Raw genomic sequence first — 21992 nt, 5'->3', positions numbered from 1 at the left:
AGTAGTAATTGTAATAGTAACACTATTTGTCAGCGGTTTGCGGGACAGTTCGACCCGGTACCGTGACAATTGAGGCAGGGGACCCATGGGCCCACACCCCGGGGAAGGGGAAGGGGGAAAAAGGGAAAAAGGAGAAGGGAGATGGGCCCAGGAACAAAACAGCGGCAACGATCTGAGGAGGAAAGCTAATTTACTAAATAAGATATCAGAAAGGAAAATAACACAATATAATGTAATATAATTGGAATTGAGGCAAATGAATCAAATAAAATGAGCAAGAGAGAGAGTGCCCGATAAACTGAAGGCCTTACGCTAACGCTGAAGGCGGACAGCTGCAACAAACACCCACTGCCGAGCTCGGTCCCGAAGGGAAGAGAGAGTCCCGTGACTGCAGACAGTTTTTATCTTTCCCTCTGAGCGTAAACACGTAAGAACGCAAAGCATCGCAAAGTCCTCTGGGGAATGGAGTTCTTCTCTTCTGAGACAGGTATACCTGGAACTAACGATGATCCATGGAGCTGAAGCATTAACTCTTTAACTCCAAATGCACTACATGATGTTATGATGTGGAATACCAGTACCAAAAAATCATAAAACCATGACACTATTATACCAATAATGCCTTCAAGATACAGTGCAAGCCTGTTCATGAAAGCCTACAGCTTCCTCACGGGGGAGTGGAGGCACAGGCACCGATCTCTCTCTGGTTGCAGAGATAGGACCAGGGGAAATGGAATGGAGCTGTGTCAGGAGAGGGTCAGGTCAGGAATTAGGAAAACGTTCTTCACCAAAGGGTGTTCAGGCCCTGTCTTCCCAGGGCAGCAGTCATGGCACCTAGATGCTGGAGTTCAAGAAGTGTCAGGACAACACTCTCAAACATAGGGTTTGATTCTTGGATGGTTCTGTGTAGAGCTAGATGTTAAACTGTGGTCGCTGTGGATCCCTTCCTGCTTAGATGTAGAATCATAGAATGTCCTAAGAAAAACAAACATGATTTTAAGCTCACAGTAACAAAACAAGGCTAAAACCTGATAGACAGACTGATCACCTTTCCACTATAACACGTCATCTTGTGAACAACCATTCTGGAACAGTCATTTCTAATACACCGTGGCTGTCCAGTAAAAGCAAATTGCAGACAAATCAGAAACAATCTACATTCACTATTATCGGCAGATAATAATGTAACAGAATAATAAATACAATCAAAACAGTGGTATATAATTACTATAAATAGTATGTATTACCCATTTGGGCTTGCAAATCTCTTGTTAGATTCTTATTTATACAGCTGTACAAAGTAGAGGACATGACTGTGTGCACACAGCAGTGCATACAACTTCTAGCATATTTAAAAGGCAGACTCAAGTCAGTGTTGAATTGCTGAGCGAGACTCCATGCAAATTAATTTGCTTTGTTGTAAACATCCTGGCTACATACAACCCTTACTTATGGGCTACCAAATGTGAAAGGAAAGTTTAACTTTCACTGAAACGTCTTTTCTAGTCTTCATGTACCCTTAATAATCCAAATGCTTGATTTGTAAACGTCCCACTGAGGAATACAACATGCTTCACTGCTGCCTTTCCAAGCCCACATTCATAGGCCAGTTCGAATTTCAAGCATGTAATATAGCCAATAAGAGTTTTTTGTGATTTTTACAAACTCTGTTTTTATATGGATCTTCAATATCCATAACCTATTATTCATTTCAAATAATTCTTTTTCTTTTTTCTCTTTCTTCTTCTTCTTCTTATTTTTTTAATTAACAACACTACTCTGTAAACTGCACCAAAAAGAACTGCTTAGCAGAAGTCATTAGGAAAATTCCATGCTCACACAGTAACCCCTAGAACCACTTGAGTCTACAGGAATAGTTTATCTTCCATGAAGACTAGATACCAAAGGCAAAACAAGACATTTTGCCAATAAGTTACACAACTGATTTTTTGAAAGAGAGCAATACAGAAGATCAAGAAACAAGATTTCCAAAAAGAAGACACAAAATAGTGTTCATCTACAGGGTAACTAACCACACAGCTTTGATAAATATAAATTGAAAGACAACTTGACTCAACAGTGAGACTCCCGTAGTAAAGATCTGGGATTTTTCTTAGTTCTCCTTCAAGTTAATTGTCTGTGGAACAAGACTGGTATTTCCTAAAGCAAGAAGACTTAGAACACGAAAGGATCATAAAAAGCAGACTGGTCAGATGAAACAATCTCTAGATCAGAACAAAGCTTCATTCCAGTAAGTAAGTTTGCCAGACAACATTTCATTCTGACAAAAATTAACAGGCTAATTTGGCCAACAATGCATTTTCCAATAAAAGTCAATTACTACTTTTCAGAGGTTGTTAAAGGGCTGTACAAAATGTATCAGTTAGTAGCTCTAAGCAGTGTTGTCACACCTGCATCGGTTGGACCAAGTAACTGAGCTCTCTGATCAGAAGATACCATGACCCCTGGCCACAAGGAGCAGCTGCTCAGCAATTCAAATATAGTTCACTTTGACCAATGAACTCTGTACAGGGATAAGAGAGAGAATTGTGTCCTCATCCTCACTCCTGCCCTAGTGTGGATGATTTCCCACTAAACCTGCCTTGGCTTTCTCCATTTGATTTAAAAAAAAAAATTCTTTGTTTCAGGAGTCTACTATCTCATACATTAAAATAATAATAATAATACGTTAATATTTATAAATGCATAATAACTCATGCATCAGAAAATTCCCCCTTTTAACTGCTTAGGTTGGTGTAAATAAAAACAAGAAAAGCAAAAAACAGCAAGCAAACAAACTTGATTGCAGCAGCATGACAATACATTTGCAACAATTAGACACACTCTCATCATACACAACACCATTTCATCAAACACAAGCAAGCCACTGCCAACAGATACTCTGGTGATTGTATGTTACTTTTAATTAAAGCTGGAAGTTGAAAACATTGATACCTTTCCAGCAGTCTACCCATACTACTTCAATAGTAACTGTGAATTGCCTGCATTTCCCAAAGGATAGAACATAAAAGGATTTTTTCCTGCTGCTTTTTTGTGCCTTTGTTTTTCTGCTTGTGTCAAGGACATGACATGGGAAAGGGAGGAGCAGGCAGGATATGCTATACGAGCTCTGTTATTACTTTAACTTTGCATTTTCCAACGGGAAACCTCGTCAGGGAGGGGAAGAGTTGCACAGGAAGCCTTCTATACTGTAAGTCACAGGCTGGCTCATGAACCTTTCCAAACATAATCCCATGATTACATTCTATTCCATGACTGACTTAAGAGAAGCCAACTGTGGTAGTAACTAAAGAGCCTTCCCTCCACCACTTCACAAATAAATATTAATTCTGCCTCACTTTAATACAAGCAAAATTCCTTACCAATGAAGTTGTTTCTAGTCAAACCATTTTCAAGGCATGAATTTATCACTGTCATTATAAACAACGACAAATGTAAATTAATCCAAGGTAAACTAAAGAACTAAAAGTACAACATTTGCATCATTTACTATGCATACTATTTACAAACTATAGTAAGTACAGCTTTATAAAATGTCATTTATTCCCACATCCCATTGCACAAATTCAAACCAAAAGGCTACTAATACCAAAGTACCCATGACTCAACATTTTCATGAAGAAGATGCCAATACTGATGCAATGCTGCTGGAGTACATTAGCTTTGCCATACAGGGCATGTGAGGAAAAAGCTCTGCCGAGGACCTTATGTTATCTGAATTATGTTTCAAATGAGCTTTCCTTAATTGCTTATCTACTGATGTCATATTCTAAATAAAGGAAAATGATTACCTTCTAATTCTTAGAAAATGGAAAGTCCTATTTTCTAGATTTTTGCTTCCTAATGCATCCCAAATCAGGCTTCCAAACTTTTCCCACATGGTTCTCACCACTGCAGAGGCCTCCTTCCTTCTTGTTACCCAGGACAAAAAGCAACAGGAAAATCAGCACTTTTTGCTTATTCCTGAGAACATTGGAGGACAGGGGTGAATTTTAGGATAAAAAGCTTAGTACAGAATATCAGAGAGCCTTCCAGATATGATACGTAAGTATACGATACTGTTTCCACAATGTCTCTGGAGTCCTAAATAGTTATGAAGTTAGCCAACACACCATCATGAAAACCATTTTACAAGAAATACAGCAAACTTCAGATTAATTTTCCTCTGAAGTTCATATAGGTTGGACTATTCGCTGTTCATTTCACTACTATTTTTATCTGGTTAAAAAGAATACGTCAGAAGCAGAAAAGCAGTTAATGATAACAGCAAAAATGTCTGCAAAGTTTTGCTACAAGCTCTCAGGAGCTTACAATCTCCACAACCCTGGAAAGTCAGAAACTAACATACCTACCTGTCCCCAGCGCTGCTGCTGACTCACACACTAGTAAAATGGAACAAAGAGAAACAAAGTCTAAACAGGATCGTACTTCTGCCAAGAAGGTACTAGCTGTGTCAGGCCCTTAGAGGAAATTAAGCTTTATTTGGGTTGGTTGGTTGGTTGATTTCTAACCCCAAATTTTCTATTTCAGTTCCTTATAACGTTTTCATTTTAGGATACCTTTCAGTATTAGTTCCTTACAAATACCTATGCATTTTTCACATTAACAACCGTTGTTTTTCTCCTTCTCCCAAAGACTGGATCTACTTCTCATCTGGTTTAATGCCCCCCAAATGGGTACCACATCTTTCTGCAATTTTGCTCTTCCTAGCTCAAGAGAACAAAGCTTTAGCCTCTTAGTCACAGCAACTGAAAGTGACACAAGCTCTTCTGATATAGATATATCTATATCAACCCTTCCTCCTTCTTGTAATCTGTACAGGCCTGAAAAACAGGAAGCCTCGTTAATGCAGTAGTACAGCTGAAGTAATGGGTATTCAAGAGAGTTACTGATAAGCAGCCTGATAACAGACAAACAATTGAGATGTCTGTAGTCCAAAGGACTACAAGTCTTTACAAGATACTTACAGTGCTGTACAAGGACATGCAGAACAGGAAGTGTCCAAATAATACAGCACAAACAGAACACATGGTACTGCTAAGGACGGTCACTTGACAGACTGCCTAGTTTTTTGACAAAAAAACATTCATTTTTTAAAATCTGTAAAATCTGCAAAATAGCATGCAGTTGAAAATACAAAATGCAAGACATAAGGGTTTGATTAGACAGAAAATATTTTTTCTTCTTGACTACCACTGCAGAGCTCTGTACTTGCTAGCTAACAGATTGCTCACATAACCTGAGCAACAAATCCAGGGACTGAGTTACATGACTGAGCAAGAACAGAGCAAAATGTGGAGAGAGGAACGATCACACTTCATTTCCACATAGTGTTCACATCAGCAATTCCCTCCCTTAACATGAAAACCAAAGCTGTTCAAACCTTCTCGTCAGTCAGACCTACTACCACCTTTCTAATAGCAGGCACCTTCTTATAAGCAAGTAAGCACAACAAGCACTTACCCACAGCAGCTCTTTTAGCCTTCACATATCCTATACACATAAGGCGTGGCATGTCTCCTCCCTATACTTTGTCCACAGTAGTGCATCTCTGTATGCTCTAAAGTGTACTCATCAGCCTCCTCACTTGTAGTTCCAGCAGTCGAGGAAATTCAACCCTTTCAGCACTTTCATAAATGATTTGCAGTTTGTAATTTAAAACGTTTAGTGAAATTAAAGGTTATGGCTGGATAAAGGCCACAATAAAATATCAATTATCCAAACACTACTATAACTGAAGCTACCGTCACTTCACAATGAACTGCAGTAGGAACACCAAATTAATCTATTCTAAACCTAAACAGAACGAATTATTATCAGAGGGAGTATTCTGCTTTACATACTGCTTGTACTCAGTTCTGCAATACACACAATTATATTTGGACATCCTCTCAAATGAATTTGGACAGCTTAATACGGCCTTCTAAAGAGCTGGCAGATGGTCTGCATACTTTGCAGCCATTAGAACATCATGCTGTAGCCTGTTCTGATACTTGAAGATAAGCATACTCTTATCATGTAAGAATTTGGAGAAAGAAGATCTTGCTAAGGATCTTAAATACCACAAGGAAAACAATTCTTTTAATTCAAGTAGCAGTTTCTTCCAGGAGTGTTTTGTATGTACTTCTCGAATCTGCTATGTTCTCTTACTGAGAACAGTCTTTTAGATGCTGAAAATGGAACATGGGCAAATGACACAGAAAGGCATGGTAGAGACATTTTGAGAGATATTAAATCCCACCTGGTACTAAGTTCTAGGAATAAAACCAAATTTTCTGTAGTTCAGTTCCCAAGCAAGTGTCACCGGTGTGTGACTTTTGAACAGCATCACAGCTGTTTAAAATACACACACCCTCGGCCTTTACCACCTAGTAAAATACAAAATGGCATGTTTTAGGTTTCCTCCTAAGAAGTGTCAACAGTAGGAGCAGCACTCTCACTAAAAAAGCTCCAAGACTCAAAGCATGATTCAAGCAACTGTCAAATATATAAAATGTAAATGAAGCTTACTCAATTAATTTTCATCTATTTCCACCATTAATATAAGAAGCAATTAGGAGGAAGGTGTATTTTAAAGGAAATCTCAGCATCTTTGGGAAATTCACGTTTGAAATAGCATAAAATAACATTTTTCTTTTGAGTGACTTAACTTGGGAGATTTAACAACAGTACTTGGATAGTGTTCAGGCACTCAAGGCTAAGCTTAAAACAGCATATACATTTAGATAACATTTTAATACACCACGTTGCTCAAACATAATGGGTATTTCAAAGCAAACATATACAAACCCTTCAGCCATTAAGTTATGCCTGAATTCTCAATAACTCATACGTAAGAATTCCAGTTTTATTTAACTCGAGAGGTAGGGAGGATTTTTCTTTACTTTTTAATTAAAAAGAGGAGAACACTTTTTTTCTGGATGCTTCAACTGGATAAAGCATGCTGTATTCTGCTCATGGAAACTAAGAAAACAAATCCCTCTTGTTCACTGCATTCATTAATCCCAATCCCGCCAAAAAACTATATAACTTCAGCATAATGTCGTCAACACTAACAAAAGTTACTTAGAACATTGCCTTACCGTGTAAATGCCAATTCTACAAACAGCAAATGAGAGCTGGATACATTCAGACATAGTCTAAAGAAATTAAAATAAAGATGTTACCAATAATTCTAGTACTTAAAAATTAACTTCTCTCTCCTATCTCTCCCCTCTCCCCTGAAAGAAATATCTGATGGTATATTACTTTATGTTTCTCTTTTCAGGCTATGCTGAATAAACTGTGAAAAAAGCCATAAAAATTCAGATTATTCAAACACATAGTACTTTGCACAAAGCAGCAGCTGTCAACAACAGTGCATTTACTAACTCAGTATTTCATTGCAGGCCTTCAATCATCCAATGTTACAAAAATGCCCAAACACAGTATTAACATTTTGCATGCAAGCCTTCAGTCCCATTTATTCTTATCTACCCTGGCTTAAAAAACACCTGCATTACATGTTTTAACAGAGTAATGCATTTTCTGCATTTCTAGTGGTACATGAGAACTTCCACGTTTAAATACTGTACTTCTCTCCTTATGTCATGATTAAAGTCCTCTTCTTCCTCATGCCAAAATAGTGCAAATAACTTTAAGTTTCTATATTTCAGAAGTCATGCTGCTTTCATTTTCTGAGATTTTCATGTTTAAAATAGAAGTCTCTACTGTTTTGAATAAATATTTCATGTAATTGGTCACAGCTGTCAATAATCATATCAAAAATTTTTACCCTCAACTCGCTCAACTTCCAATCTGTTGTGATGCCACAATTCTATGTCTTCTGCAGTCACCAAGAGATGCTGAGGATGGACTATGAATTTCTGATGAAACAGATGAAAAAAGACCTCCTTTAAATAGGATTAAAAAGCCAGAAAATATATGCAACTTCCCCCCCAAACACAAAGCAAAATGTGTTGTAGGTCTGCCGTTGCGACATATAGTCAAGAACAATAAATAGGCTTACAATAACTTATTCTAAACAGTTTGAGGAATTCTTTAAAATCATACCTTTGAGAAATCTTTTCTCAGTCTGTTCAAAAATTAAATAAACCCAATAGATCACTTTTACCCTGTGTTCTCCAATTTCAAACGCCATCTACATGTACTTCAACATGTAAAAGGCAAAGTGCCAAATGCATTTAGAATTCAAATATTATCAGTGGGAAAAAAAATTACTCCTACCCACCCAAAAAAAACTGTGAATGACTTAGCCATTTCACATTTTCTTAATCATAAATCTAACTAGCATCTCTTATGAACAGAGTAAAAAGATTACATGGCATCTTTCTTTTGGTGTTACTATTAAATTTATATTTTAAGTAAGTAATATTTCACTGAACTGATTGAAAGTCAAAACACTGAGCATGAAAACCTCAAAGCAAATCTCAACAGCATGGTTGATTTTCTTTTTTCTATTTCAAGCTATAATGTTATTACTGATAAAAGAATGCTGCTTCCAAATATCACCTAAATTGCCAAAATGTTTTTTTGTTTTTTTTTCCAGCTTTCAGACAAAACATCAAGTTGTACCACTCCCACTCTGAGTTACCCATTAGAAAAAAAAAAAGGCAGAAAAATAGTAGAACTGACTTTGAGAAATCCTGTAGAACGCTGTATGGAGGAGCAAACAGTACATATGTTACACCTCACATTGTTCTACCTCACTCTACGCACTCTGCAGATTGATTCATTATAGAATTACAGAATGGTTTGGGTTGGAAGGGACCTTATAGATTAACTGGTTCCAGGCCCCTGCCACGGGCACAGTTACCAGCCTCCAGCTCAGGCTGCCCAAGGCCCTACCCAACCTTGTCTTGAACACCTACCTCCAGGAATGGGCCATCCACAGCTTCTTTGGGCAGCCTGTGCCAGGGCCTCACAGCCCTCTGAGTAAAGGATTTTCTCCTGACATCTAACCTAAATCTCCCTTCTTTTAAGTTTAAAGACATTCCCTTCTATCCTATCGCTATTAGACTGTGTAAACAGTCTAATAGTCTCCCTTTTGTTTATCACCTCCTTTGAAACATTGGAAGGCCACGATGAGGCCTCCCTGGGAGCCTTCCCTTCTTCACGCTGTATAAGCTAAGCTCCTTCAGCCTTTCTTTAGAAGAGGTGCTCCAGCCTTCTGACAATCATGACCCTCCCTTGGACCATCTCCAACAGCTCCACATCTTTCTTGTGCTGGACGCAGTACTGCAGCTGGGGCCTCATAAGGGCAGAGCACAGAGGGCCAATCCTCTCCCACTTTGTGCTGGCCACCCCTCTACTCACACAGCCTAAGACAGCATTGGCTGTCTGGGCTTCAAGGGTACACTTCTGGCTCATGTCCAGCATTTCAACCACCAGAATCTCCAAGTCCTTCACAGCACAGCTACCCTCAAAAAGTTTTTCTCCCCATCTGTACACGTCTGGGACTGTTCTGACTCAAGAGCAGTACCCTACACTTGTTGAACCACATTAGGTTCTTGTGGAACCACTTAACAAACTTGTCCAGTTTCCTAATATCTAACCTGAGTCTGCAACAATTTAAGCCACTATGTAAACAGAAGATGATGCATTCACTGATTTCTACAGTCAGTATCGTGTCAGATTCTATCCTGATGGAAAACCCATCATTTTATAAGAGCTACTCCATAAGTAATGCCTCCTATTTTGTTTGCCCACAACTTCAAAGGCAGATGCTGGTGCACAGCATAAGAAGCTGAACATTCCCACCAATATTCCATTACATTTTGTTGCTACGCAACAGGTAGCAGCAGAGGGGCAGTCTGACAAAACAGTGTCTGACATGGAAATGTGTACAGAGCAAAGACACATCGTCAAACTCCACCATGCAGAAATAAAGCAGTTGCTGACATTTACTGATGCTTGGTGAACATTTGCGGAGACCAAACAAGGAGACTGTGAGTGGTGCACTTCCACAGTGACAACAGTGGGTCACCTCCTCCAGCACAGATGCTCACGAGCATGGCACACAGGTTCTCATTCATCAGTGCATATCTAATGGTGGTGACTATTTTGAAAAATAATTTCTTGTAGATAAGAATTTGCTCCATCAAATAGTGCTATTGCACTTTTTGTATCTGATGTAGTTTCCATGGAAATAAACAGGAGGCATTTCTTTTGGTGAGATTTACATGCATAAAAGCAGGTGAGTCCTTCTGGTTGCAAAGGAAGTATATGTGCAGCAGCACATTTCAGAAGCAGAATCACAAATTTCTTCTTCGTACTGCCATGTACTGTGCCATTGAACTTTTCCTCTATTAATTATTAAATGAATCCTTCCCCAAGCCTCCAAGATAACAATCGTAGTATTTCATTACTTTGGTTTTGCATTTCATTTCACATCATACAAAAGGGGAACAAAACAATTGCTGGATAACTTTTTGTTTCATTTACTTACAGTTTACTGTTGCTTTCTGAAAGGATTTTACATGGTAAGCATGAAAATAAAAGAAAAACATTTTAAAACATAACTAAAAATATTAAAAAGAAAGATACCTTATTTGATACAGCTCTGCAAAGAGTTACTCAGAACAGATGTCACTTAACATGTCTAAAGTGAGAAAACAAGTCTTCAGGTCGAGTATGTCAAGTGTAACAAACATGTTTGTCATCATCCACCCTTCTGCTTAGGCAAAGGGTCATCTCATTTCTCCAGCTGACAAGTAAAGCCATGGCATGTGTTTTCTCAAAACATTACTACCTCAGTCATACATTCATAGAAGTGTGATTGTTCATAACAACTTCAAAATACGTCCACCTTGCAGTTGTAACACCTTTAATGCACAAGCATTTGTTCTGTCCATTCTTTCCACTCTCACTCAGTTATCAGAATAAATATCAATACAAAATATTTTCTGTATTCATTGCTTAAAAACACAGATCTGATACAGGCATACTGTAGTCCACACCTGTGCAAATTCATGGATTTAACATCTGCATCTTCACCAAACAGAAAATTAAACTCCTATTTGTGTTAACAAGCGAGCAAACTTGAAGAATTAGAGCATGCTCTGCACGTGATCACCTGGGGTTGTAACCACTGGGTTAAAAGCAGTCAGGACACTAGTCTCAGGAGACTTGGTGAGCAAAGTGGGGGCCCAAAACAGCATCTTGGAAAGGAAACAAACAGCAGACAGCTATCAGTTGCAGGAGCTGCCATTCCTCTCTCTACCAGCTAACAGAAATACTTAAATTGACACCAGCTTGACTTGCCACAATCCTTAACAAGTTACAGCACTTAGTTCCAAAATAACAAAACCAGAAAGCAATGTGAGAGAAGGACAGTGGTTTTGTTTTGTGGGTTTTTTTTTGGTGATTTATCTGTTTGGTTTAGTAAAGGTTGAGATGTTCTCCTGCTCATTTACAAATATATGACCCACCCCAGCAATCACGTGGATCTATTGGACCTCCCAGGAAAAAGGCTCTTCCCCCTGCAATTTTTCAGGGCATAAGAAATCTGACAACCAGCAACACAACTGCAAACAATATACAGATTTTAAGTCACCTATCTGTAAGCAGCTTTACATAAACAAACTGTCAGGGTTTACATATTTTAAAGAACATGTAGACACAAAAAAGCACATACAGGTATGCTGCAGTAAAAGGTGGTAGGAACTCTGACCACAACCAGTGTTTGCTAAGCCTGTACACTGAATTCCCAGCAGTAATCTGAAAGCTTATCTATCTGCAGAAGATGACACAGCCCTTCAGCACATTTCATTAATCTACTTCTAGATTAAAATCCCAAACTTTTTTAATACAGTTCTTAGGGATAAACAACACACAAAATATTTTCATTTTCTCCTGTAATGATGCATAATTAGATTTTTAGAATACCAATCTTTTCTATAAAATCGTTAGATAAATACATCTGAGCTTAGAGACTAGAAGAAATCTGATGCTGATGGAAAACCAGTGATATGTGAACAGGAAATAGGAAAGGTGCCAAGAACTCTCCTGTCATCATAAAACATAACCAAATGGATGCACTAGAGAACAATGCTCTCCCCTCTTTTAGGCAGTATTCTCACTAGAACAGTTTTCCACTGCTGCTTCCAGGGCTGCAACGGTTCAGACAGTAAAAGATGTAGATTAGCCAACACACAATTAATAGCTGTAAGTACAGCACAGATATTTCTCAAGAATCCTAGACCTTTCTTCCAGTCTTGCTGAAACCTGAAATTATCTAAGTTTCTAAATAAGAATAAAACACTGAGAGAAAAGATCACTCACTAGCATGCATCATCACTTTGCACTCCATACAGGTAGTTTCAGGTTCACTCTTGCTAACCTTGAGGGCCTTACGTATCAGTCATGAATTTGTTGAGATACAAATGCTGCAAGTCCAACAGCTGCTCATACATCAAGACAGAATCTCCCAGCAGGAGGCATCCCTTAGCTACAGGTCTCTGGAGCAGACACAATGTCTTCATAAAACCCGCTGAACAAAAAGTCTCACCTTCCGTGCAGATAATACAACTCTGCTTACCCTGGGGAACACGGGCATACATTATTCAGAATACATCTATTTTCTTAGAGCAATTTCCTATTCTGGAACTAGATCTAGTTCTTCCCTCAGTGAGGGCACACAGCATAAGCACCAGGAACCATCTTTCACTGATACATCTTTCTCAGGTTCAAGCACATCCTGCTTCAGGATGTGCTTGAACCTGAGAAAGATGTATCAGAGAAAGAGGCTGAAGTTAATAGCTTCAGGATCACGCATCACTGATGAACTTTCTGTTTAATATTTCCCAACAGAACTGTCTTCTAAGTAGCTATACAACATCTATCCATTTAGGTCTCTCAATCACAACACCCAGAATTCCACCATACTTGTGGAGAAAAAAAAAAGCAATTACATTTATCATCAAGTGTATACAATCTTGTATCAGAAGAAACAGTTTACTGCCTGTTTACCCTGTCTTTATTATTTCAGCAACATCTGTAATAGTGGTGCCCCACAGCATTCAGTTGTCTCTTAATCTGTCTGGAGGGCTATAACTACTTCAGATCTCTTTCTATGGGAATATTTGTTTTCTTTGATTACCCTGCCATCCTTCTCTTTATCTTCTTCAGTTTTACAATACTCTAAGATGTTGCAACATGAAACATAGTAATTCAGACAAAAGTAAGCTTTGCTTTTAAGCAAAGTTCTGAAGAGTCTAGGTAACTTGTTGACAGCTGTTGGAGATGGAATGACATTTTTAAGAAGACCCTCCATCCTATCCCTGAGCACTATCATTATTTTGGAGCCTACCCATACACCTGCATTGTCAGATTTATTCAGCAGTCAGTATACATTACTTAGTATTCATCAACGACAAATTTCATCTGCCAATATGCACAGATTGCTCCAAAATGCCTCAATATTTCCATGGAAATTTTAACAGTTAAAAAATGCACAATAACACTACTCAAGAGAGCAAGTTCTCAGCTACAGAACACTGTTCACCACTGTTAGCTATGCATTTCTGCCATGAACAAGAACCTGCATGTCATGCTCATAAAAATCTGCATGGCCATCCAGCATGTGACTTGTCTTACACGTCACTGTCACTGCTGCTGAAATCCACCACCCACCACCTCCCTGTGCTCACATCCACTGTTTGGTCTCCACAAATGTTCAGCAAGCATCAATGATGTCAGTGGCTGCCATTTTTTCCACGTGGAGGAATTCAGTGACACACATTTCCTTCATAAGTGCTTCCATGTCAGACACCATTTAGTCAGGCTGCCCCTCTGCTGCCATCTGTCACACAGCAGCAACGTGTAATGGGACACTGGCAGGAAGATTCAACCTCTACCTGGTTTTGATGTTGTGGGCCAGCACCATAAAGTAGGAGGCACTACTTTTGAAGCAGCCCTCATGTTATCAATAGAAAAAGGAGAAGGATTTATTTCTCCTGGTTCAAAATCTGCTCTTAATATTTGTCTATACAATGGACCATCCAAAGCACATGTAGCTAACATAACCGAGCAAACATGAAATTCCCTTGTAGTCTCTCCTTTTTCTTCTCCCTCACTGCCAGGATAGCACTATCAATCTTCATTTATGAGACTCATTATTGACAGTGCGCTGAGAGATTACTTCATTCTTAATTGCTTCAAAGTCTTGCATCCGTGTTACATGCGAAATTATATAATGGAAGAGTAGACAGTAGTTGCTGTAAAAGCTAATAAGAATGTGGAAAACAGAGGCTTCTTTGATCAAAAATCTCCAAGTCGTAACTAGGAAGAAAAAAAAATGGAAAAAAAAGAAAAAAGTAGAAACCAAGAAAGATTTGCAAACTCACCTCCCCCACATGAAAAGTTCCTGCTGGATCTTGGATGCCACCTTCCTTCCTCAAACTCTCCCATGCCAAAAGTAAATGGCATCCTATGAATAAGTTGTACCTTTCCTTGCTTCACTAAAGCATGTATCATAAAAGTGAAGTACTGCACAAAGACTCATGTTCTTCCTGCTTTTTTGTCCTCATATGCAAAGCCACAAGGTGAGTCTGCATCTAAACATAAGAGGACTTGTCAGCTAGACTTCCTGGTTTGTGCCTCTTTCTCAGCTAGTAGGAAGATACTTACATCCTCATGTCGGCAGTTCATTATGTCACCATACTAGACAACCAGACAGCCAAAAGAAAAGTAACCTGAGGAACCCAGCATGAGATGAATCAATTGCAAATATCCTATTTTATGTCCCCAAAGATAGTAAGACAGTTTGCCTTTCAGAAAGTTTTGAGGCACATTAAGTAGAAAAAAGGCTAAACCTACACACTGCAAATATACTGAGTCAAAAGCAAAAAAACAATCTCAAATACTGAATGTGTTTTTTCCTTATGTCTTCCCAGTTGTAAGGGTCCATATTCACACTTTTAAGTCTGAAACTAAAATTATCTCCTTACTAATGAAAGGTTGATATTCTCACAATCAAAAACTTCAAAACCTCAAGCTTTCAAAGAGCTGCTTCACAAGCTGACAGTATTAAAAAACAAGAGCTGATGATCCTGATGGCAAGCCAAAATTGCTAATCAGCATGGAATATTAGGAAGAATATTCTGTCCTTACTAGGACAGATCTTCTCACATTATAAAAGCTTGTATTTATAACCTTTTGTTAAATTCATCACCGTGCCGCCTCTAAGCAGAAGCTCTAACTTCAGAACTTAGGAGCGACATTATGCAGAGTAACACTGGGTTCAACACATATTGAAGCCTTGGAATAACTTAAAAAGAAAGGGTAGGGCTATTTGTAACAAACAGACAAGCACATTTTCAGCAACTGGTACATATTTTTTGATGTAATAACATCTACAACTCTAATCAATCCTCATCATGGAACAGGCAAGATGGTAAAGTAATTTGATTTTAAACATTCTAATTCACTTGTTTATTCAGCCTGTGCTATCTAAACAGAACAAGATTTCTGAAGCTGCAGTACCTCTGTTATTTCAGTCTTGTAATTGGAATAATAATCACATTAATGCATTCTTTTGTGTTCCCAAGGTAGCTGTGTCAAATTTCAGCCTTCACAATAGCCACCTTTGAAACAAAAGTTTATCTGGGGAATTCAGTAATGCTTCCTATTGCAGACTGAGCTAATACAATACTTGCATAATTTCTGCAAATATACTGTCTGTCTCTTCTGCTCGCTCACCTGTCTTCAGCCACTTGATTTCCGCTAAGCTATGCCACCAATATTTTTATTGCCTTTTTGATATGGCTGATGACATCTTCCACTCAGCAAAAATTGTTTTCAACACCAAAGAGAAACATTTGTTCTTTAGAGTACCTTTCAGGTCTCCAGCCAGACCAGGTTCTTAAACTCCCAAACTTACTTAACTCAGATTAATCCTCATTCTGAGAAAGTTTTCTACCAGAATGAATTCCATTCTCCACTCCCAGTTAATTTAGATTTGCATGCTATGCTTCACAGAGCTGAAATACTAACAGAAACCTCGCCAAAACAACTGTTTTGGGTTACAGGCTCCAAAGTCTGTTAGGGACTTCTTTCTGCACAGCTTTGTTGATGCAGAAAATAATCTAAAGGAACAACCATCCCATTTTGAAACTCATAGCCCTAGCTATGTACAGAATGGCAAGCAGTGCTGCCTAGCAAGGGCTTGTACTGAAGACAAAGTATTTACACTATATACCATTAGGCATTTCACTTCTGACTAGTTCTAACCTGGTCCCACAGATTGGAAATGCAAGTTGAGTGCATCTTACAACCTGCTTTCATCTCAAAAAACTCAAGTTCACATTACCATTCTGCAATACAAACCCACATAAAGCAGAGATGAGTGAAGTCAGAAGTTCAAATCCAATCCTAACACCAAGACATCTGTGTGCACCCTGCACACCAGTTGACCTTTCATATATAAGTTGACTTCTCTTCTGCATTAGGCTGTATCTTATTTCTGAAAGAATTATCAGACCCCTCATACTTGTGCCTAACCAGCTTTCCAAGCTGAAGTAGGAATGAGACCCTAAGATGTAAGCCACTGTTCTCACTGAGGGTAAAAATTTCAGTAATGATATATCTGATGAATGAACCAACAGACAACCCAACAATACTGATAACTATGTGACAGAAGTCAATATTTTACGATCAGAAGGGAGTTTAGCATGTGATAAGAATGCAAGGCTCAATAGACCTCTGTTGCTCATGCAGTAGGTAACATTTATAACCTTGAATGAAAAGCCATGATCACCCAGCATGGACATTACCCCTCCTTCCTTACTCAAGGAACAGCAGCCATGATTGATGACAAAGTTTCAGTGAAAAAACATTCTCATCTTCCAATACACACTTACATAATGCCATCTGTAGAATGTAACGTTTTTCAAGGCCTGTATGTATCAAACAACTTAACAGGCAACAGCAACGGTCAGAACAGATCTGAAGTACACCAGAAACACAAACCGGCCATGATCTGCCCTGTCTTACCCATTTGCACATCAAACCTGTCTGGAGTACAATTAAATAAAAGGGAAGGTCTCAAGGTGAACTTTCAGAGGCAGAAAAGTTGCTCAGAAATAATTTTTTATTTGTATTTTAAATCTGCTACTGTTTGTTATAACACCAGCTTGGTATATATTGCTTTCCACACAAAAAGAATGTGTCTGATTGAACTCTCCAAACCTTCAGTTGAGAACATTCAGAAACAAGAAATTCTGAAGTCACTTTAAGGGCTACTCATGAAAAATTTAAAAGTTTAGTTCCATTTAGTCAGAACCCACCTTTGCATGCATAACAGAGATAAAATTGTTCAGTACAACTAGTAAATGTAGAAAGAAACAAAAAATGAGTGTTTTTTAAACTATTAAAAAAAACTCCAACAAAGCAACAAGATTGTACTGCACTACCTCATGTTTAATTTTTACGATGAAAAAAGCCACTGAAGTTGATAGAGTTGTTCACAAAAGTATTATCTTCAGTTTCAGGTAGAAATATACTACACAGAATAGGATTCAATTTAAGGAGAAGTTCTCATATTAAAAATGCTGAGGTTAAAAAAAATCAGCAAGTTATCAAGTTTACAAGGGCTGCACCAAAAGTAATGCCTCCTATTTTATGATGTTGGCCCACAACATCAGAGGCAGATGTTGGTGGTACAGCAAAAGAGGTTGTACCTTCCCATCAATATCCCATTACATGTTGCTGCTGTGTGACAGATGGCAGCCAAGGGGCAGCCTGACACTGAAGCACATATGAAGCAAACATGTATCACTGAATTCCTCCATGTGGAAAAAATGGCAGCCACTGGCATTCATTGATGCTTGCTGAACATTTGTGGAGACCAAACAGTGGATGTGAGCACAGGGAGGTGGTGGGTGGTGGATTTCAGCAACAGTGACAGTGACGTGTAAGGCAAGTCACATGCTGGATGGTCATGCATATTTTTATGAGCATGACATGCAAGTTCTTGTTCATGGCAGAAATGCATAGCTAACAGAGGTGAATGTGTTAAAAAACAGTGTTCTATAGCTGAGAACTTGCTCTCTTGAGTAGTGTTATTGTGCATTTTTTAACTGTTAAAATTTCCATGGAAATTAATGAGGCAATACTTTAGGATCAACCAACACATCACAAACTCTCAAGACAAGGTAGAAACGTCTTTTCCCTCTCACCTCAACTCACACTGATTCAAATTACTACATCATTCTCTAAAGCAGCACTTACAGGCTCATCACCAGGCTGATACATGCAATTGTTCAGTGTAAGATCATTATCTAATGCAGAGGATGTCACTTAGAAATGTATTGTGAAAGCCTGCTCATCAGCTTAAGATCTGCACTGCAAGTACTACGTATGAAAGCTGAAGCACTGACACTGTTTCGCCACAGGTTCTCTAAGCAAATACTCTAAGACTGGTCATAAACCATACTTTTAACAAGATGCATCATGACATACCGTCAAAAATTAAGCACAGTCTACAGAACACAGGCCAGCCAACACAAGTCTATGTATGCACTGTAATTCATCCAGACACAGAGTAGCAAGAATGAAGTAGAAGATTGTTCCAGACACACTACAGGATTACATACAAAACTCTTGCTACTATATATACTGATGCAGCTGCATTCGTATAGGATGTTTTAAAGGAGTTCACCAGTGAGTGAAGATGGTTTTTCTTCTGGAGGTTGAACCTGGCTCACCTATGCCTATAAAAACATGAACACAAAAAAACAATACCACTCCTAACATCGTAATTGCATTGACACAAAAGCCAAACAAGCAATGGCTCAAGCACCTGTAACAGCTACTAGAACTACTGTTACAACACAAATCTAGACTGGGCAGCACAGGAGATGCTCACCTAATACTAGTATTTTATCTATTCAGTGTTTCTTGGAATCAGCTCCTTAAAAAACAAATCTTTCACCAGGACAGGCCTCATCCTGAGATACCTGGAAAACAGGCCTCCTACACCAGTACGGAAATGACAGCTGAGGGCAGACTCCATGCTGACATGGGGCAACCCCAAAGCAAACACCGCAGCCAGTCTGAACTCAGCTGTCCCAGCCCTTCTTCTGCTGAGCTCCCTGTGTCACCAACCAAAACTGCCTGGAGTGCTGTCAAGGGGCAACAGCCATCAGGAAGAGCAGCACTCTCTGCTCTGCTGGGTGTTCCTCACCACAGGCAGAGAGCTCCTTAAGCTCCAACTCGTGCATTCAACGGGAGGAACCAGCAAGGGACGTTATGTTTAGCAGCTGAAGCCTACATGGGTGAAAGACACCAACATAAATGCATAAGACTTGATAGCTGAAAACTTTCTTAACATACACAGCTTTTGCTTTCATGAAAATAACCAGGTTATGGAGGTCCCATACCTAAAGGTGAATATCCTTACTGTAACTGCAGGCCTTGCATGAAAAGTGGGCCCATCAGAGCAACAGGTATTCTGTGGGAGCCCTGTGGTCCTCCAGGGCCAGAAAGAACTGTGTCCCTCACTCTCCCCACCAACCTCTCCTGTCAGAGCAGACTTTCCTAGGTGCCCCCACCATCTGGGCAGCATAAAGCTTTTCCATTTGCTGCCATTAACAGAGAAGAGAAGGAGGAGCAATCTCCTGCAGTTGGTAAAAATGAGTACCGGAAGGAAAAGACCTCTGCATGATTGCATGAGAAAATACTGCTAAACAGTGTGTTTTCATTCCAAGTAGTATACAGTCACAAGAATTAAAGCCTTCCAGATTTCTTTTCTGTTCTGGTTTACACGTGTGTGGATGGCAGTTGCAGTGAGCATCCCAAAGATCCAAGGGAGCTCTCCTGCTCCATGAGAAGTGATGTTAACCTTGGCCACACCTGGTGGCCAGTGATGGACACAGGCACCTGAACTGTCCCAGAACTAGGAGCCTGCCTGGGCTGTTTTTCCCAATCCCTTACTTCCTTTTACAAAAACAGCTGATTTGTAGCAGCTCCTACAGCACACAAAGTCCCTAGGTCTCACACAGCACTACAAGACATATCAGGCCTGGGGATAGTCTGACTCCACAGACATTCCCCAGTACAAGAGAAACATGAAGCAAGGACTGCATGAAGGCTCAAGGCCACAGCTATGCCGAAAATTCACTTTCTTCTTCTTTTACTAAGAGGTAGCACTACCTCTTAGCCCTGTACCTCTTACCTGTAGCCCACAAAACAACAAGGGGAACTGGGGGGACGGGGGGGAGGGGAGGCAGGGAAGAAGACAAACAGGAATAAAAGAGTAAAGGACAAAAAAAATGTAGAGATACTCAACCCTTGCCTCCCTCCAGTGAGCAGAGGAATGTGCTCCCCAGGATCAAACCTTATTAGATGTACGGCTCTCAGGTGGCTGCGCATCCACACAGCAGGTGACAGCCACAAAGATTAACATAAGCACTGTGAACAGTACTCGATGGGAAGCTCCATCTGGACATAAGTTATAAAGGAAAAACGGAAGGAACAGGTCCAGGCCCTCAAGGAGCTGCATGGCTGCACCTGGCGCACAGCAATTTATTATCAGTGTTTCATTAACCAGGTTCTTAAAGAGCGGCCTTCCTGCCCGGCAGGGCTCACCTTCGGTTCTGCTACACATGCTCAGGAAGGACAGTGCAGAGAAGTCGTCGGTGCAAGCAGAATAACCCCGAGCAACTCTAAGCTACGCGGGCACGGCGATAGCGCTAAAACGGACATTTCGTGCGTTTCTCCATCTCATTACGAGGGAAGGGAAAGCACACGGCCCTCCCTACGCGGAGCGGGGCCGTCCCGCTCCCCCCGCAGGTGCAGCGCTGTCTGGAGGTCGCCGCCCCTCAACGCGACCCCGCCGGCGGCGCGCCTGATAGCATCTCGGCGGCCGGTAAGGCCAATCTTCATTAAGGAGCCATAAACGCCGCCGTGCCCGCGGTGACAATTTAGCTCATTCAAGCGTGCCCCGCGCCCGTGCATTTAGGAGCGCAGCCGCGGCCCGGGTCACGGCGTTAGCGAACTAATAGCGGACAAATGAGCGGGCGGCCGCACGCTCCGGCGGGCGCGCGCACCCCACGGGCAGGCCGCGCACCGCGGGCGGGGGGGAACCTACCAGGTAATCCATGTACCGCCGAGGAGCTCCGCGGGGCCGCCCGCCCGCCCGCTGACAGCGCGCCCCGCCGCCGGGGAACGGCGCTTCCTGCCCGCCGGGAGGGAGGGGACGGGCGCGGGGTGGGCGAGGGGGCTCTGCCGAAGCCGCCAGGTGCGGATCCGAGGGGGGCTCGGCCGCCGGCGCCCCGAGAGCGGAGGGAGGCTGCGGGGGCGCCGGCGCTGCACGGCGGCGCTGTCACTGCCGCTGCTCCTGCGCGCGCGGAGGGGCCGGCGGGAGGAGGAAGGGAGGGACGGAGGGAGGCAGGGCGCGCGGCGGCAGCGCAACCAAACCCAGCCCCGCGCCCGCAGCGCCCCGCCGCTCGGCAGCAGCGGCCGGAGCCCCCGCCCCGCCCCGCGCGACGTCGCGATCAGCTGATCGCACACGTGGGGGCGCCGCAGGAAGCTCTTAAAGGCGTAGGCGCTCGGGGAGGAGGCTGGGCGCTATCGGGAGGGCGGAGAGGGGCGGAGCTGAGGCCGTGCCGTGCCGTGCCGTGCCGTGCCGTGCCGTGCCGTGCCGTGCCGTGCCGTGCCGTGCCGTGCCGTGCCAGGGCCGCGGCTGCTGCCGTTGCCGCCGTTAGGGGTAAGAGCAGCAAGATACGTCATCTTAGAGGTGCCTAGAAATAGATGTGCAGTAAGCTGCAAACTTTAGCATTGAAGACTTCTGCCTTTGTTCTTTCTGAGCCTCCACTGTTAGGCAACGGCGGAGCAGGTGCGCTGAGAATCAGTCATCTTTCTTCAGCACTACCGCTTCTGGTGCTGTAGCCTGTACCCTCTGGGAAGGGGGTGGTGCGGCCATGAAAGACCTTTTACCCTCTCTAAGCTGATGCGGTACTGAGTAAAGAGTA

The 21992-nt window shown here is 41.3% G+C and overlaps 1 protein-coding gene across 5 annotated transcripts in view; it reads right to left on the bottom strand.

The window, feature by feature from the left end:
* Nucleotides 1-21384, bottom strand: part of ARL15 (ADP ribosylation factor like GTPase 15) — a 215296-nt gene extending 193912 nt beyond the window's left edge. Inside the window, exons 1-3 of one of the 5 annotated variants that reach the window (XM_065739892.1) lie at nucleotides 21110-21383; nucleotides 7796-7886; nucleotides 7104-7160 (exon numbers count right to left, since the gene is read on the bottom strand). In XM_065739892.1, the coding sequence (XP_065595964.1) occupies nucleotides 7104-7157 (54 nt within the window). In that variant the 5' untranslated portion in view covers nucleotides 7158-7160; nucleotides 7796-7886; nucleotides 21110-21383. Of the gene's footprint in view, nucleotides 1-7103; nucleotides 7161-7795; nucleotides 7896-21109 lie in introns of those variants that run through there. The other 4 variants (XM_065739891.1, XM_065739895.1, XM_065739893.1 and 1 more) reach the window with 4 other exon arrangements.
* Nucleotides 21385-21992: the final 608 nt, after the last annotated feature.

The sequence above is a fragment of the Cyrtonyx montezumae genome, unplaced genomic scaffold (genome assembly GCF_038088225.1).
Source record: "Cyrtonyx montezumae isolate F1298 unplaced genomic scaffold, pur_monq_1.0 scaffold_25, whole genome shotgun sequence".
Lineage (NCBI taxonomy): Eukaryota > Metazoa > Chordata > Aves > Galliformes > Odontophoridae > Cyrtonyx > Cyrtonyx montezumae.
Note: the sequence above shows the minus strand (reverse complement) of the source record. Positions and strands in the feature narration are given on the sequence as shown.